Consider the following 20,052-nt stretch of genomic DNA (forward strand, 5'->3'; position numbering starts at 1 on the left):
AAAGCGCACGGAGGACTCTTTGCTTGATATTACTGTGGCATGGAGCTGATGAAAAGATAAGCTATGTGAGAGACTCCCACAGTATCACTAATCTCTCACTACATCTAATTTACCAGGGAAGTGGAAATGGGGAATACAGAGAGAGAAAATCATTGGTTAAGAAGAAGGGAGACTTGAGGTGGATCGACTGCGCTTGTATCACCACCAGAGGCTTTTAAAATCACACTGATGTCACACATGATTTTTAACTTGAAATGTAACACCTGTGCGCTGTCACTAGACAGGTGGGTGTCTTTTCATTACTGCTGAAGAGACGCATTAACTGCAGGCACAATGTGCTTGTTCTCCCTTGACTGATAAAAGAAAAAACTCCTGCCGCTCTGAGTTATAACAGAGTTACATATTTTGTTATAATGAAGCTGCTTTTTCATGCATAAAGTTTGCAAGACATGTGCTGAAAGAAATAGTCATTCATATGTACCAAGTGTTCCATGTCTTCAGTGAAGACCTATCACATATAATGTGACGGCCAAATGACTGCTGCTGACATCATGAGTGTGCACAGTACATTTTGGTTATTATGGCTTGATACCAAGTCAACATAATCGTGTGCGTCCACAATGTTCTACAGCTCTCGCCTTTGAGAAAAAACAGAACAGAGAGAACAGAAGATTATCTGAAGAAGACAAAGTGCTAGGTAACATCTTCACAAGTCGCCATACAAGCAGACCTTAAAAATATCACGTGATCACAATTCATCATCACCTGTATTTTTCCATATCAAACTAAAATAGAAGGAGTCTCTGTGTGTGAGTGTGTGTGTGAGTGTGAGTGTGAGTGTGAGTGTGAGTGTGAGTGTGAGTGTGAGTGTGAGTGTGTGTGTGTGTGTGTGTGTGTGTGTGTGTGTGTGTGTGTTATGTCCTTCAAATGTCTCTACATCTGTTCACACGATTTACTTCACTCTTGACAGGTGAATTGCTGAAAGCCCAGGGAAGCACAGTTTCAAGTGTGAAGTTATTTGAAAAAGCTGTGAAAAAAAGAAATTCTGTGTATTAATGCATAACATGTGTGCACATTATTGTACCTATTGTGAACAAAAGGTTGTTATGTGATGAACTCCTGTGTAAAGAAGGATCATTATTTAAAGTGGACCTATCATGCTATATTTGAATAATATAGTGTAGGACCATACCTATATAAGGCATATTTATACTTTTTCTTTTTCAAAATACCAAACAGATCATGCTCTTTAGCCATTCCTCATTTCACTCAATTTAACACTGTATTTTCATGGGCTGATTCTGTGAGAACAGCACCATCTACAGGCCTGGCATATGCACTACAGCGTCTCCAGCCCTTTCGAACGGCAATGTCCGTGGCTGTCTCCTCCTGATTGGTGGAGTTGGCCAAATAGCCGTAGCGCCACTTCTGTGACGTCATAGAAGTGTTCAAATCTGGATCAGTCTGTATCAGATCTGTTGCAGCCCCTTTTTAAGAGATTTGGGTATGGAGGAAAATAGAGAGGGTTGTGTTTTCTGACACTTGGTGAGTTCCCTGGAACACCGGGGACACATATTCATGTATAAAAGAAGTACAAAAGTTCATTTTGCATGATAGGTCACCTTTGAATTTGGCCAATAAAATATAGATAAAATAATTAGAGTTTTTATTTTTGTATTTAAGCCATATTTCAATAACTGATTGTGACAATACAAACTTTACTGACTTACTTATAAATGTAGTAACGTTTTTTTTGTTAAAACTCTGAATCAGAGATTATCAGCAACATTTTTGTGCAGTATCAATTTAAATGAAGTCTTTAAATATCACAAGGACTCGTATACATTTGAGACACTGCCAACACTGCTACGACTGAATGCTGGCCAGCATTTATTGTATTGTGTTATGATCCTTTCAAATAGTTTATGTGTGGCTTTGCTGAATGCAAAACAATGAAGACAGACACACATGAAAACACACACACCCTTCCCCCTCAGCCTTAAGGATCAACACCAGAGCAGAGTGAAGTGAAAGGCACATGGCAGAAAGAGCCTTAAACTCTCCTTTGTTACTCAGAGTCAAAGCAACTTATAATAAGCCACATGGGCAGAGTGTAAACTGTGTTTCCAGTTATCCAGCACAGCAAAGATCCTGTAATTAACTCTTAGAGAATGTGATGACGAAACAGAAGCTGGGGACTTCAAAGACAAACCGAGAGCGTTCCCATGAGTTCAGACACATTACGGAAGTGGGCTCTGTTTAACAGGCCCATTAAATCATCGTGCGGCTGTGATTCCCTATCTGGTGAAATCAAAACGTTACAATACTAAAAACAGTAAATAAAAACGGGCAAAAAAGAAAGAATTCAAACAACTGGTAGAATTTTATAGGAAGTGGAACGTTCTTTCATGGCTGTTTTTTTTTTTTTTTTTTTAAACAGACACTAACTCTCAAGCACAACAAGGGCTCCTTCATTTCCCAAGGCCTGTTTGCTGCCACATTTAATACATGTTTACTGTGCCGTTAAGCCCAAATGACCCCCGATATGATCAAGGCCTTACAGAGAGAATGTGGCGTTGAATAAACACAACAGCTGATACAATGCAGGGTTCATGAACTTACACATGGTAATACTTCTCCTTCTCTACTGCCTGTGTCACTCGTTCACCATATTCACCCCCGCGGCTGAAACATACACCGTCCAATCATCAGCAAATAACACTCTGTTTGCAGCAGGCAGGCCGGGGGTCTGTGAACCTATGAAGCTATTGCAGGAATCAATAGGCTCTGCAGTGGTATCATTAGAAGGCTGGGAGATAATCACAGGTTCTGTTCTGAAATAGTCATTCACCATAATGAATATCATAAAGCATCTGAATTATTTATACATCCGATGGAGCTCCTTGTCCAGATCTGTGCAAATGTTGGGACGTCAAATCAGTGTCGAGACCACAAATAAACGAAGCATTGCAATAATATCCGCTTGACGACCTTTAGGTAGTACCATGGGATTTTTAAGAGAGGGACGTAAACTCTTGCAGAACGATTTACACTTCACCCTGACCGCACAGCCTCACGTGTACCTCTGTAGAACCCCCACCTGAATCTATTCATCAAGATGTGTTTCTTTCATTGAAGATACAGGGATGGCGTTGTTTAATCCTAACTGGGTGTTTGCAGTTCATATATTTATTTGGTTTGTTATTTTATCTGTTCTTGAATATCATTTACCTCTGTTATGTATTTGTTTGTTTGTTTATCTGTTTATTTATTTATTGTGTTGTGTTTTTGTTTTGTTTGTTTGTTTTTCAATAACAAATGCATTTCTTTCTTTAAAAAATATATATATGTTAATGATTTAGTTTTTGGTAGAAGGGGTGAGATTAAATAAGTGTAAACTTCATAATTTAGAATTTAGAATCAGTCATATTTTTGTATATCAATTTGGCACTACTTAATTTTGTATTGTATATTAATTATCATGTTACATTTTTGTATTATTGTTTTACACATTCGAAATAAATCTAATCAAATCAAAAAATCGAATCAAGAGACAGAACAGGATAGGCACAATTAGATACACCGAGTGAGAGAGGGTGGAAGAAGAAAGAGAAGCAGATTTTTTAATGGAGTGGAAGAAAAAAGAGAATATCTGAGAGAAAAAGGAATCAAAAGAGAGGCGTGAACAGAGGAAAAAAGGGAGAGGGGAGCATCTTGAGTTTTAAAAAGCATTCATTCAGCCTTGAGCGGGGCTTGGTGGGTGCAGAGAGGTCTTCACTCTGGACAGGACTGAACTGGAAGGCAGCTGCAGACCATGAATACAGCAGCAGGCAATCCTCCAATCAGTTAAAACATGCTTTCTCTCCACGGCACTGAGGAACTGCCACGTCGTTTTTTCCCCCCCTCTATTGATGAGGTCATCTATATTCCTACGTCAGATATGGTCATATCATTTATAATGTGCTGCTTTTGTACCGTTTCCTTTCAAGTTGCAGCCACATGCGCTGAGATCAATTCAGAACCTTCCCTCCTCAGTAAACCGTACAGAGCAATTATCCTGTCCCGCAATAAGCAGCAATCCTGCATCCCTATTGGCTCGGCTGACTGCTCCACTTTCACTGTGACATACAGTAAACACATTTCTTGCTTCCACCTCTCACTGCTGCAGAGCACTCTGACCACACAACAGTCACGAGAAGATGATACGAGCAGGAGGGCACATCACAGTCTCCACAAAAGGGGATATTTTTCACAATGGGGTTTTCTTTCATAATGGACCGCTCTGCAGCAGTATGGAAGAAGATATAAGTGGGAGGGATCATTACAGATGAGGACACGGGGGAAATACTGAAAGGCTGGAGCACAAAAGAAACTTTTCAGACTTCATAATCGATCCTAATGTTGACATTATGTTCAGTAAGGAGCAAAAGCAGCCTCACAAGAAGAGGGGTGCTCTCCAACTTACAGCAAACTCACCCAGGGCCTCGAAAGCTTTTTATCATCCGGACCCTTTTCGGGCTTTTAGTTTTTTATTGTATATTATATTGAAACTGAACAAATGTATCGACTATACAGTGCCAGTAATACTGACGTTTTGGAACTTATACTTATATCGATATTTAGATTGCTAAATTATGAAAATCATTTAAAACCCAAATACTAATCAAGATACTAATCTATCAGATATTGTGACCAAGACGCTTATTAAACGTAACATTTAACAGTTGACAAAATGAATGTTCCTAGTGATTAAAGTAATCATTGTTTCCTAATCACCTGAAGACAATTTGGCATTCCTATAAAGGAATTTCCTTATTGGCTGACAATTACATTGATATTAATATATTTGCGATAAGTGAGTATTGGCTGAAATATTGGAGAGAAATTCTTTACTGACAAATCACAAAACGTAGGTCTTTGTCAGATATGTATTTGAAACTTTGCAGTATAAGCACATTTAAATGCTTTTGTTGAATTTGATGTTTAACTATTTGTCAGCACTTATCCGTGCTGTACTTTCTGCTCTACTTCAGTTTCTATATTCAAATTAAGTTAAATAAAGCGTTAAAGATCAAAAGGCCATTTTCATCTTTTTTACTTATACATTTTTACAGCTAATGGAAACTTGAAATAATCTAATTTATAGTTAATATCTTAAAGTAATTCACCTTTTTTATGTTACTTTAAACACTTCACATTTGGCTGTTTTATGGTTTACATTTAAAATGTGCTAGAATTTCTCCTCAGGCTTTATGGCCAGCTGCTGATTGGTATTGAGCAGTACGGGGAAGTCAAGACTGGAAGACATGAAACACCTTGAGGAGGGCGACTGGGGGTTATTCTGGGAGAGGTCCGGTGATCTACCACCTCGGGTTCAGATATTCACCCAGTAATCTAACTTGGTGATATGCGCATATGTCGTAAATCTTGCTGTCCAGGTTCTTGAATCCCACCGCTAATTGAATTTCCTCCCCAGTTTTTAATTATCACCCCGACCAGGAATGCAATTTGGTAAATTAAAAGAGCTAGAACAAATAGTCTGTAAATAAATTAGAGGATAGACAGAAGATTTTATTTAATGAAATCAGTTCAATCACTGTTTTTTGTTGTTTTATAAAGCGGAAAGTAAAAAGATCCCTGACTTCAGTCTCAGGAATATAAAAGGTGTGATGCTTCTCTGTGAATTAAAACTAGGGATGTACGATATACCGAATATCGCGGTATCGCAGTAAATAAACTTCCCAATACCGTCGTGAGACTGACAAAATCTACCGCGATTTAAAAATAAAAATAAAAAATGTAAACACTTTTTTTTTTTTAAACACTTTTTTTTTTTAAACCTTTATTTAACCAGGTGGTCCCATTCAGATCATCGATCTCTTTTTCAAGAGAGACCTCTCTAACATGGCAGCAAGTAGGTTACAACATGAAAATAAAACAACAGATAACACAAAAGGACATCGTATTTACAGGGCTACATTTACACACCTAGAGACATTGACAAGTATCAACCATATGTATATCTCGCCCTGTCAATAAGCCTGGCGTTAGACTTTTTCGCTGTCCGTCATTTCGACAGACAGCCAGCAACATCAGTACCAAGCGACAGAGTTTTTTCCAGAGCAGGGGATATTGTAAATGCCCAAACATCCCAGCTTATAAATACCTGGAAATGTGGACATTCTCATATTCCTAAAAACCTGTCTGATGATGCTGAGTGAGTGACTAGTGAGTTTGAGTTGAGTTACTTGAAAAACTAAAGTGAAACTTGATTTATTTTATTGCAGGGTCTGATTATTAAATGTCCTTGTTTATTTGTGAGATGCAGTGGCATAAAGAAAATGCTTACTTTGTTTGGTAGTACTAGTAGGTAAAAAAAACACTGGTTTTCTTGTTCCAGTCTGTTACTGTCACTTTGTTTTTGACACTTTAAAATACTGCTATCCTACAAAAATGCTGTAAAAACCAGATTTATTATGTAATAAAAAAACATTTTCCGAGTAAAAAAATGTTTTATTGAAGAAAAAAAAAAATCCGATTTTTTTTCTTCCCTTTATTATTCAATATCACGATAAATACCGTACCGTGGACTTGTTATCGCGATATTATCGTACCGTGAGTTTTTGGTATCGGTACATCCCTAATTAAAACAATTAAATATATTTTGGTTTAGGGCTCACAACGTGATGGACATTTTCCATTTTTTGTCTTGCGTAGATAAAACAATACATTTATATATATGAACATATTAACTGTATTGAAAAATCCTATTTAGTTGCAGCCCTAAATTAAGCTCATACATATTATGCAATCACTAAAAGCTGCTTTAATCAAGTTTGCGTTTGAGAAAAAGCCTGCTAAAAAAATCTCCTTTTAAGTTGAGTATCTCTTTTCTTTCAGAGGGTCTTTCAACAGGTCCATATATGTCTTTTATATATTTCACAAAACAAACCCTGCAAACACAAAACCGTGTGAGAAGTTTCCTGTTTTTCTCCGAGCATTTAGATGTGTCACACTCGGGTGGTATTAAAGTGAAAGCAATCCATTTGAACAGTTTGTGGGCTTTTGGTTGTCATTTATTTTCTACGCTGCTCCTGCTGATCATCTTAGCAGGGTAAGTGGCAGAATCACCACAACAAGCGCTCCAAGGACTACATCATTGGTTAACTATATTGACTCAAATATGCACACTCAGGCTTTGGAAATAAGCCATCCCATCTACATTGCCTGTGCATCTCTACTTTACATCTGATGAAATGCATGGGATTGCTTTGTCGTCAGGTCAGGAGGCAGAGAGAAAAGAGGAAGACTAAATGAAAGAAAATGTACATATGTGAAGAGAGAAAGAAAAACACAATTCAAAAAAGATCCCTGGGGTATTTTTCTGCTATTACGGTCTAGAAGCCGCTCTGAGTTTGATCGGTGGCCCCCGGAGATCCAGCTCTGGCATTAAGAGCGTTGTTTTTCTGCTGCATAATGCTACCACTACAAACACTTCATATAATTAAACTTTTCTTTAAACTTTTCGAATATGATCACTCAAAACATCTAAAACAAGTGGAATGGATTCAGCGGAGGGCTCAGCACAGCAGCTCACACATAATTAATATTTCACTTCCTCTCTTTCCTCTATTGCCCCACAAACACAGTCAGAATATACGACGAAGATAAATCACTCACTGAGAGCCTCACACAGACGCACTGCTGCAATGGAGAGTGATTGCCCAGCTATTTTGTTCACATTCCTTTTCAGATAACATGTGACTCACTGCTCTACAGACACATCTGCAACATCCTGGATTCAGATCTGGCCCAGGACCTTTTGTCACTTCATGTAACGTGATGTTCCTGTCTGAAGGAAATCATTCATAACAACAAGTCAACCATGACAGAGCAAGGCCTTTGTGATCAATGTTGTTTTCAGTTTGATTTATACAGTATTCATACTTGTCTCTCCTGTCATTTGACATTTCTTGTGAGTGTGTGTGATTGTGAGGTTTGAAAAATGTGTCTCTGGGACACATTCAGAGTTTGAGCCGCCCACTCACATTCATTGACACAAATGAGAAGGACTACATTGTCTACGACAGAATAAAAAACAATACACAATAGATTCCATCTCTCACATCTGGGGAAACATTAAAGCAATCACCTGATATAAATCAGCAAAGTTCAAATTACGGGGTGTTTGGCTGTCGTCATTTCAAAATTGCCTGTGTGAGCCCGAACACAAGCACACAATGCTGCTGAGCTGGAGAGGAAAACAATCAACCTCCGATCACAGCCTTCATCTTGTTTACAGTCATGATCCATTAAACCTATTAGCCTTCAGCAGTGCTTGAAGATTACTTACAGAGCAACAATCACACGGGGGCAATCAGAGAGAATGTGTGAGGTGTTAATCAGCGAGAAATAGTTCCTCCTTTCTGCTGCATTACCAAAGTCTAAAAACAACCCACAGATGATCCTACTCATCAAAAAACGTCTGAACACGGCTCTTTGAAAATAGAGCACTGTCCCACTATGCAATTTCTGGGCTGAACATGAACCAAAAGTGGGCTATGGATTAGACTCACATTGCTTTTTGATGATGAAACACAGCACTAGGAGGCGTTTTTGAAACTCTCTGGGTTTTTTTTTGAAGCCCCCTCAGTCTGTCCTACTGATGCAGCACTCATCTCTTGTTTTTGTAGAAGTCTCCGCACAGGCAAATGGCTGAGCAGCGATGAAAGCTCATGTACTCAGGCATCACCATTCATTAAGCCCTAACATAATGATCTCCTCCTACAGTGCATTTGGTGACTAGGGTTCATTGTGCACATCAGGACCAGCAGCACTGAAACTGCTGTGTCACAGGAAGCTGATGACTGGAGAACAGCTGTAAAGACTCAAACATTAGGGCACAGCGACGCTTTCCAGCTGTCAGGACCGATTTATCTGCCACAGAAAGGCTAATTACTGTGATATGAACTGTGATGACTTTCAGACATTAACAGGGAGTGAATAAGACAGGAGAAATACTGCTCTGCCTTGGTGCTGGAAACAACAAACATTACCCATGTATTCATAAAAAAAATAATATCTTACTGTACCCAAAGGAAGCAGACTTCCATTTGCGGCAGGGGGCGACTCGTCTGCAGCCTGTAGACACCGACCTCCCGGGGTTTTCGTGGACTTCAACCGGTAAGGAGGCATGTCTCCTACAGGGGGGGCAAACGAAATACACATCTCAGAGAGCTGACATGGAAGGGCAGATGTAAAAGAAACCTTTAAATTGTATATGACTGCTCTGCATTAAAATCATCCATTTCCCCTCAGAGGGTTTCCACAGGGAGTTTGTGACTTTCATATTTGTACCTCGTGTACTTCATTTTTCACAGACTATTTTAGAACAGCAGTACATCATGTTTCTGTCATTTAGCAAACCGGGTTATATGGAATTCTGTATTGCATTTTCTGCAGTCCTCACAGAAAAATTACAAAATAGATTTTGAAACCGGATTGGTATCAAACTCACCACGAAACACAATATCACAAATATTACAAAATGAAAGTAAAGGTAAGTTACGTTTGTGCAATACTAAAATATACAACTTTAAAAGACAAGATCAGTGTGTGCATAGTTTTGCCCAATGACTGCAACTCATGTAATATACATTTGATATTATGGAATCCTTTTGATAGATTTTTTAGTGCTATTTTTGATGTCTTCTTTAAGTACTTAGGATGCATCACAAGTACAATAAAGTGCACTTTGCAGCGGTACTTTATACGGTTTGGAACTTCTTTTGCATAATCTCAAGGACTTTGTTTACCTGAATCTTATTATAGAATATATTTTTGCGGAATTGCATTATAGATTGAATAACACTATATACTTCACTTTGTCAGATACCTGTGCTATCTATTGTTGGCATTGAACAACAGGGAAAAACAAAATGATCACATTAATGGTGTAAATGTGAACATGTCACAATAAAAAGAAAAAAAGAGAGAAGACTTTTATCAAAGAGAAGAAAAGGTTTCATGGGGAAGGATCTCTTTGTAGTTGTTTCTCTGTGGGGCTCAGTGAACTGCAGTTAAAGCAGTTTCCGTTCTCTACTGATCATTTCAGACATGTCTCCTTTCTTTCCACTGGATGCCATTACCACCAAGGCGTTTCTCTCTCATCTGTTCACTGAGCTTGGCTGCTCGTCTCGGACAGACCAGGCACGTTCAGGCATAAAACAGTCAAAGACCAACAGAATACCCATCTCTCTCAGGGTGTGACGTCTTCATCAGAAACATTAAGCTGACATCTGGCTCAGTGTAAACAGATAGCCATAGCTACTTTGATTTAGAAAAACATGTCCGGTGAGAGCATATCATCCAAATACAACATGAATTCCCTGACATGCCATTTGTAACAAAATATACAAGCATCCTCTATCCTTAAACACGGCTTGTTCTAATGTTATGAATGAAAATCCTACACTGAGACCCGGAGTAATATCACAGCTAATTGTGTCATGGTTGCTGCCATTTTCTGCTGTTTCTGTGAAATGAATTATTAAATTGAAGAAATGCTAATGTTCTGCTCTGGTGGAGAGCTGTGAAATAAATCAGACTTTTCTTTCTATCTTCTAATAGTTCCTGTGACAGTGCTGCAGAGCCAAACACTCAGACCTGTCAGTGCAATGACTGATGCACAAACACCAACAATTCATAAAAGTGGCAGCTCACACCCCGGGAGGAATGTTCCTAGACTCAAAAAACAATGTATTTGATTGGCTTTCTTTCTTCAAACCCTCAACACACATGCTGTGGTTTGTTTAATTGCTCCTGAGGGAAAGGCTTTTTAGAACAATGCCTGATTAAAAGGCCTGAAATCCAGTTTGCTCAGTCAAAATGGACTCACACATGCACAAACACAAGCAGGCTTGATGTCGAAGATGAGCATCGCTCTCCATGGCAACAAGAGATGGCGACGGAGAGAAGACGATGGGTTTGTGCGGCACCTGAAGAGAGATAGACCGGCCTTAAAGCACAGCCTGGTCACCTCTCCTCCCTGCAGACTGAGATCAGTTCAGCTGCCCTGACACCTACTGTTCTTTCTGGGTTAGATTTCTGACAACATTAAGCACAGTTAAGTCCACACATTGTGCTGTTTTAGAGAAAATACATGCCTGCAGATAGACAACTGCAGTTCCTCATCTGTTAGAAGCAAAAGAAGTTGGAAGAGTGCAGTCTCTTTGCTCCCATTAATGTTAATTCCTTAGGCAAATTATTCGCCTTTGTAAATGAACCCACAAATCTTTGACATTAAATTCCACAGCAAGATGAATGACTGTTTAAATTGATTGGGAACACTTTGCTTTCTGGTGTTGTTTTGAGGCACACATTTTGTAGGTGGTGTTGACCTGCACAACAGCCCAGCAAAGCTTTATTCTCCTCATTGTCATCTCTAGAATGAGGGTGGGGGGGAGAGGGGGCTTTATAATCGCCGCCTCTCTCTTTCCCTAACACTCTGTGGAGAATTACAGGGAAATAAAAGCAGCAGACCCCGTCGAGGCTTTGCTCCAGATGCCTCCAGTAACTCACTCTACTGCAGCCCTCCGGAAACCTACTCGGGCATTTGTTTGTTTCTGAACAAACACGCTCAATAGAACAAGAACTATCGCCTCACAGTCTATGCTTTGGCCAACCAGTGAAGATGCATTTCATCCATGGCTGTCCCCAATTGTTCACTTTTGAACATTTGTGTAAATGTATCATAAAGAGTGTATTTATTCTTAAATGATGGCCAAAATCGTTTGTGACATCACAGTGACCTTTATCTTTGATCACCAAATTGTAGTCTGTTCATACTTGATACCCAGAAAACATTTGTTCTAAATTAGAAGTAATTCCCTCAAGGCGTTTCTGAGAACGTGTTGATGAGAATGCAACAGAGGGACAACCCGGAAACATAATGTCTCAACGCTCGTCTGTCGCCGCCAGTGAGGCATGAAGAGACAGAATGCGCACCGCTGAGAAGTCCCAGTCAAGGATGTGTCGTTCCAGCGAATACAATTTTAAATTTCAATTAGCTTCTGTTCTCAGACACTACAAATTAAAACAGCTCCAATCCATCACAATAAGCCAGCTCCCCGGGCACAAGTAAACAGGTATAAATAACAAAAGCACATGTTCAATAATAGGCTAGAAGAGCACTTTCATCTTGTCCTCTAATTGCAATTGGTGCTTTAAAGTGTCGGGCTAGTCCCCCACTGAAGGATTTGGTCCTGTGCTAGTCTGGGTTTATGAATTAGTGCAGCATGAAAGTGCATCAGGGTGTCGAGAGGAGAACATCTCATCATCAGACAGTCACTGAAGAACAATCCAATAAAAGCAGGTCACTCTCAGAGCCAGCCTGCTCATCTCACCCAGGTTTCTAATCACATCTGATTCAAGCCGTCCATTCTGATTACAGAACAGCACCAATTAAACACCGCCATGTTGTTATTCCCCTCTCATTAGCCAGGGAGTGTGTATTAGAATAATCCCCTCATCACCGTCAGGGCCAATCTCTCTCCACACACACTTCTATCAAACCAGTGTAAATGAGTCTGTCAGGAGCAAGTCTTATTTATTTATAGCGCCTGTGCCAAGTTCACCGGCTCTTCCATTATTAATGGTAATGGAATCTCCCAAGCCATGTAACACACAACATTTTAAACAGCCAGGCTGACTTGTGTCGCGGTGTGGCATATTAACGGGGTAAGAGATGTAAGTGACTGTAAGTCTGCTGTGTGTTGTCAGCAGAGTGTTGGCAGTTCTAGTGATTTCAAACAGCTTTGAGCTCTGATACAAAAGGGAAAGCAGAGCCAAGAGAAATCTTGCGACTGATTCTCAGAAACGGTCACAGTGATTTCAAGCTGGCTGCTGATTCACTTTAAAGAGATATTCCTGAATATTTACACTGAGATTCTTATACTATATCTATGGGGAAAGCATTAGAGGCAGCAGCATACAGATAGTTTTTACTGCACTTTGTCTATAGGGAGGAGAGTAGTGGAGCTCAATCAGTGTGGAGAAACTATGGTGCAAATGTACAAGAGGTGGCTTCAAACTACATTGCAATACATTCTCTTGAATCTTTAACATTAGGAATTCAGTGGCAGGCATTAAACACCTTAGCTTATTAAATTCAAATTCTTGAGACCTTTCTTTGCTTCCATAATTAACTGCATAACACTGTGTCGGAGAATGATCTGTATTGATTCATGTATAGAGGACAAATTAAAACAAATCTGCCTATTATGTAGAAATTCTTATACGGCAATGAACCCATTTTCTTTAAAATGTTAAAGGTCCCATGTCATGCTTTTCCGGTTATTACCCATCCCCTTGTGTGTTAGGTAGCTTTTTAATCATGTAAACAGTCTGCAGAGTCACAAACCCTCAAAGTACACCCTGTAGCGAGTAAAACTCTAACACAGAAAAGACCTGTCTATATATGCTGCCCCAGAACGCCTCGTTGGAGATTTCTCTTTTTCCATTTTTTTCTTCTTGGGTATAGTCACACACACACACACACACACACACACACACACACACACACACACACACACACACACACACACACACACACACACACACACACACACACACACACACACACACACACACACACACACACACACACACACACACACACACACACACACACACACACACACACACACACACACACACACACACACACACACACACACACACACACACACACACACACACACACACACACACACACACACACACACACACACACACACACACACACACACACACACACACACTTTTCTCAGCTGCAGCTCTGCAGATTTCTCAGCCTGAACTCAGCCTGAGACGGCAAGGCTCGGCCTGGGCTCGGCCTGAGCGCACACACACTCACAGCCAGAATGCGGGTGTGTGCTCGGGCTCGATTCGGGCTGGGTTTCGCTGTCTCGCAGACCCCACGCACCAACCAGGAAACAACACCAGTAATAGAGCTCAGACTGTCCGCTCCTCACAGCAGCGAGCCGCGCAACGTCCCGCCAACACGGCACCAAGACCCCACGCAGCATTCTCATCTGTTTGTCAATACTGGTGTCATTTTCTGGTTGCTAACTAACGCCATTGTACCAAATAATCACTGATGTTCCGCTGTAACGGTGGTTGGCTCATCAAAACAGAGTTGGCGAGCTAACCAATCAGAGCACAGTGGGCTCACAGGGAGGGGGATTAGGAGCTCAAACAAGCCGTTTAGGACAGAGAGTGAATACACATACTATACAGAGATGCTGTATGAGAAACCAATGTGAGTTTGGAAAATTGAAAATCTATTCTAGTATACCTCAACAATGGAATTATGATCAGTAGAAATGGCCATGACATGGGACCTTTAAGAGTTTTGTAACAGAACTACTTTGCTGGTCTGCACTGAAACGTTAAAAAACTAATTCCGCTGTATTCTCACCTGTAAAAAGTGTTACATGTATCCAAGTGATTTATTTTATTTTAATATTGAACTGATTAATTTGTAAAGGCTTTTAATATACACTTTTTTATTGTCCAATTATTAAATGTCGTTTTGATTTACTGCCGAAAAATGTGGTCTGCTCAACGATGGATTCATTTTTCCAAGAATTTAGTATCCCCTTGTTATTATCCAATAACAAATAATTCAATAAACTGTTTCATAATCACTGCCAGTCCTGTATTAAACACATTGTTCATCAAGTGTAATTGAGATGTTCGGTCCAGTATTGCTTACTTGAGGCGAAAACATTCCTGCAGTCTCACCGACCTCCTGACACACAGCGAGATGAGCTGCTCCTGAAGCTTTCCTCTAATTTGCAGGATCATTGCCATCACAACTATTGCTCAAAGCTGATCGAAAGTCTGCGATCACTTTAATTCAGAAATATCATGGCTTTTGGATCCAACTCATGTATGCAGCTGCCAAACAAGCGGCATGATCGAAAATGTGTTGGTAGAGACGTGCAAGATCGAACCTGGCTTATACAGCAGCAGGATAACAGTCTTGGCTCTCCAGATTTATATTAATCAAGAGGAGACTGGAAGCTGTGGCCAAATTCACAACCAAACGATATGCAGAGGGCTGCTGCCGTTTGGGAGCCTTCCAACCACATCAAGGCATCAGTTTGGGGAGATGGGATTGTTTGTCTCTAGACTCGTCGTTTATTTTTATTTTCACTGCTGTACTTTTAGATCCTACCATAAGCAACTAGAAAGATATGGAAAGAAAAACTTTTTGTAATAACAAATCAATAAATGCGCCTTATGACAGCTGATTAGGTATGGAAAATGTTCATTACACTCGACTGGAGTATAAAGGAGAGTATTATCAGTATACAGCACATTGAACAGTGCCAGCCGCATACAAATTCTCAGACATATTTCAGGTTTCAAGGTGAAAAACTATTTAAACTTACATTTATTTTTCTTTGGATCAGTTTCCTCAAAAATATTTTTAGCCACTTGGAAATGATTTATTAAGGCTAAATGCCTGTGATGGATGAGAAATGAATTTCTTGCTGTGCACAGAGATGCTTTTGTTTAAAGATCAAAATTCCCCATTGTTAAACAACAAGTCAACATCTATATTACGGATGAATGATTGGATTATTATTGAAGAAAAATATCTCTTATTTCCAGAAGCATTTTCATCAGAGGAATGTTTTGTAGCTAAACTATTTCTAGCCAGGAACACAAGGATGCTAAACATTACAATTTCAAATGTTTACTACTCAAAGTTTACACCCCTAAAACTAAAAATCTGATTCGCTTTTCAACAGATTTTATATAGTTTAAAATAAATTATCACAAGGATTCATTCTTTCCTTGGGAGCACTCCTGTCAGTGGGGATGCCACTGAGTGGCAGCCAAACTTAACATGCACATCTCTCACTCTCGCATGCACAAACACTGTTACTGCAATGATATGAACACAAAGACTGGCACACTTTCTTTTCCAGGCTGTGGCCCGCTGGATTTGCTTCCAATTCGTAATAGGACATTTAGAGCAGAAGAAAAGTGGCCTGGGGAACACAGACAGTAGAAGACCAAAGAAAAGGAACAGCCATGGCCTGGAAATGTTTTCAGTAAAACAGGGGACAGGCTCAGCTACACTCTGTTAAACTTGACTAGACTTTTGTGGGTCTTTAATGCCCATCTACAGATGCAGAGGAAGGGGCTGTAGGGATCTCACAGCGAGGCATCCCTAAAGAGAGAAGCTGCAGATAAGGAGTGCATTTACCACTGACAGCAACACATTTACTCTCTACATGCACGCCATATTTCTCAACTGTGTTTACAGCAATGATGGATTCAGGATACAGTTTTAAATCAGCCAACATCTTACCTCAGCAGAGACAGCCCTACAAATCTCCAGCCACTAAGGTTCACTCAGCGAAAAACCAAGTGGAATGTGACCTTGGACCACGCCTGACATAAAATCTCATCATTTCCTACACACGGTAATCTTCACCAACACCAGTAACATGCAGCACTCCAGGCCTGCCCCAATCCTCCACACAGAGGAAAGCCACTCAATCTGGCTAGGACCATGATGGATATTTGGCTTTACACAATCCACTCACAAGACTTATATAACACTATGTTGTCACCAAATCCTTTCCCATCAAAGGCACAGGATCGAATAGTGTTTTATGAAAGAATAATCATGAAACTTGGGCACATGTACAATCCTGAGCAGATGAAGGTGGACATTGACATACCTGACCATTCTGGAGGAGTCACATAAAGTCCTAGAAGACAGAAAAACACTGGTTCATTGATTTTTTTTGAGCAGGTAAAAACTAAAATGCTTCAGTAGTGCAGCTAAAGACATGCACGGTAACAAAACGCCTCATTGAGCACCATCCCTTGATTCAGCAAATTCATTACAGCAGCAAACTTCTGGCAATGAGGGCTGCAGCACTTTGGAACAAATCAATCTGGCATCATAAAAAGTGACTACAACTGAGATGACTTTCATAAAATTAGACATTGATATTCCACTGGGTGTATGTGCTTGTTGCAATGTCTTTGCAGATAAAAAAAGCTTTCTTTTGGATTTGATTAAACTCTTTGGTAGTTTGTAGTACAGTGCTATCAGTAACACCTGTGCTTCTCATATCTTGTAGGAAAATTGTTATTAAGGCATACATCATGTGCTCTCCATGTCTGTGATGCAGTTTCATTGGCACTTTTAGAAATAAACTGACGCAAATGGCAATCCAAGAGCAAGGAAAGTACTCTGTACACCAGAGAAATAAAATGTAGCCCGCTCTGTGAACCATAGCACTAAGGGGCAATAAAGCTACTGCATGGCCGCATCAGAGAACATGTATTAGCCTCCTAGTCACCTTTTCTCATTTCTCACCTGGAGGAAACAATGAGGTATTCATGGTGAAAAACAGTGACTGATATATCATTAAGGCTGTAGCTGCAAAGGAAGGGTTGTTCTGTTCAGCCATTTGTTGGTGTTGGCTTGAAAACATAGCTTATAAGGCTGTGTCTAATTCTCTGTTGGGTTCATTCTCCTACCTCATCACTCTTAGTTACCCTTTTTGTTTTTTTGCTGTCACTCGTGTACATATCGCTTCACTCCAGAATCTCTTGCATTACCTAAACACCTGCTTCATATGGTCTATATTGACAAAGATGTTTAAAGCTTTCTTTAATAATTCCATAAAGCACTGAACAAACTTGATATGGCTGGTGTTTTCATTAGAGCAAACCCCATTACCACTGTGGAGTTAGGTTGAGGAGAAAACTAGAGCCGGGTCAATATAATGCAGTGGTAGGATGAGATTCATTGACACACATGCTGCATTCCAGATCCAATGGCAATTACTGAAGCTATCGATTGCTGAGTATACAATGCATCACTGAAAGAAATGATTGGACCAAAACCATATTTCACAATTGTTTTGCTGAATGATATGTCTGTCTGTTATGCTGCTTGCACCAGGCGATGCAAACTGAACATCCTCAGAGGAGAACAAAACAAGACAAGACAAGAGGTGGTCAGAACCCTGGACAGCTCCTCGTCCGGAAAAAGGCCCTACAGTACTACACCCGGCGGCAGACATACGTCTCTGGGCGGGCATTTGATTTACCAGGGCGGGCCCACCCCGAAACTTGCATTTCCCGGGGGGGGGGAACCACTTCCTGATATCCATTGTTGCAGATAAATATAAATGATAATAGCCAAACTAACCTAGCAAGAGTAAACTGACAGGCCGTTGTGCCGCATCTCACTCAAAACCCCTCAAGACTCAACCCAGTGAAAAACCAGTCTCGCCTTTCATTCAGAATTTCATAGCAAAATTTAAAAAATGATATTAAACTAATCTTTCAACATAGTTTAAAACAAAAATAAATATTAGGACAAAGCCCTACAAATAACAACAATAAACATAATAATAAAACAATTAAAATGTTGTATTCAGCCCTGATTAAAACAGCGGGCCCAAATCCTGGATGGATGGGCCCAAATCCTAAATGGGCGGGCCCCATGACGCCGGGTCTGCTACTACTACTACTACTATTACCAACATCCATAACATTAATCTGGCTGCTACTTAGAAATCATTTTTCTAATATATCATATTCCAATAACTTGTACATTGCACTATTTTATATTTTTTACTATTTTTCTTTTTGTATTTACTATTTACTTAAAATCTTTAATCTACTTCTTCTTCTTCTTCTTCTTCTTCTTATTATTATTAACTCTACACACTAATAATGTCTTTTTTTGGAACTCAATGGGAGGAACCTTCAAATCCTCTTTTACCTACACCTTGCGCCAAATGCTACTCCTTCCACATACTTCCAACTTTAAAATGGTCACAAGCCCTTCAGCAATAAAACTTGTTCTTCAGATATTTCATATATTTTATACTTTTTGAGATATTTAACTTAGTTTGGAGCTTGGTAAAGAGGCCTTCTTCAGATTTTAACATTAGTGTGTATTGAGCAGCTCGTTAAGGCTTAGAGTGCTTTGATCTCAAAACAGAGTGGAGGAGTGCTTGAAATTCGCCCCAATTTTTTTTAAACCTGCCATAATTCCCAAACCCTAAACTCCTTGGACATCATTTTTCATGAAAAACGTAGGAAGACCTCTCCTACGTTGAACATTTAAAAGAAATTAAGAAAACATATTAAACAAATGCCTCTTGAGGGCATGAAGAGACAAAAACTTGTCAAAAACTCCACCTAGCTCCCAATAGATTCCCATGTTAAAAATGTTCAGATCTTTCTTCAGACTAGAGAGAAGTAAACTTTAAACAAATCTCCACATTTTACACACAAAACCTAAAAAAAAACATATATCAGTTCATTGGGGTTCCCTGATGCTCACGGTCTGGATATTTTTTTATAGGAGCCATCAGGGTCGGCCCTGACCAATTTGCTGCCCTAGGCAAGATTTTAGCTGCCCCCCCCAAAATGCAGACATTCACTATGACTTGCGCAAGCATGTACGTGCACGGTTGTGGCATGACCACCAAAACAGAAAGATATAGACACAAGGGGTGTTTCTCAATGTCGAGTAAAGCTGCTCCAGAGCCACTATTTCAAGCATACTACGTCATCGAGTGCCGCCGAAGGACTGTTCAAATGTCCAGCATACCAAGTCCGGCGTACTTCGTTGCGAGACATTTCGAGGCTGCACATGTGTAGACTCCGTGGTCTTAAAATCCCCACAATGCTTTGCGCACGGACCAATTTCCCCAAATCTGTGGCGGAAAATGTAAGGCGGGGCCTCTCATATGACGCACACCTGCACACTTGCTCGCCTGTTCCACTTTTCGTTTTCCGAATGCCAGGAAGTATTCTTGCCTCGCTTCTGAAGCAAGTGACTCGACATTGAGAAACACCCAAGATGTGTGCAAATGTATTTAGTATCCTATCCATTTGAACATGATTTAAGTGGGGGATGGAACTAACCCCTGCTATAGTTTAACCTCTAAGTAATTATATTCAATATATTTTAGAATTGACAGGAATTATACAGAT

The 20,052-nt window shown here is 39.9% G+C and overlaps 1 protein-coding gene across 2 annotated transcripts in view; it reads right to left on the bottom strand.

Annotated features, from left to right (window-relative positions):
- The window catches only part of iqsec1a (IQ motif and Sec7 domain ArfGEF 1a), a 95,297-nt gene that overhangs the window by 58,379 nt on the left and 16,866 nt on the right, over positions 1 to 20,052 (bottom strand). For both annotated transcript variants that reach the window (XM_079678839.1, XM_079678845.1), the window contains exon 2: positions 9,093 to 9,200. In XM_079678839.1, coding sequence (XP_079534965.1) covers positions 9,093 to 9,200 — 108 coding nt within the window. The remainder of the gene's footprint in view (positions 1 to 9,092; positions 9,201 to 20,052) is intronic.

This window comes from Notothenia rossii, assembly GCF_949606895.1.
Source record: "Notothenia rossii genome assembly, chromosome: 4".
Classification (NCBI taxonomy): Eukaryota; Metazoa; Chordata; class Actinopteri; order Perciformes; family Nototheniidae; genus Notothenia; species Notothenia rossii.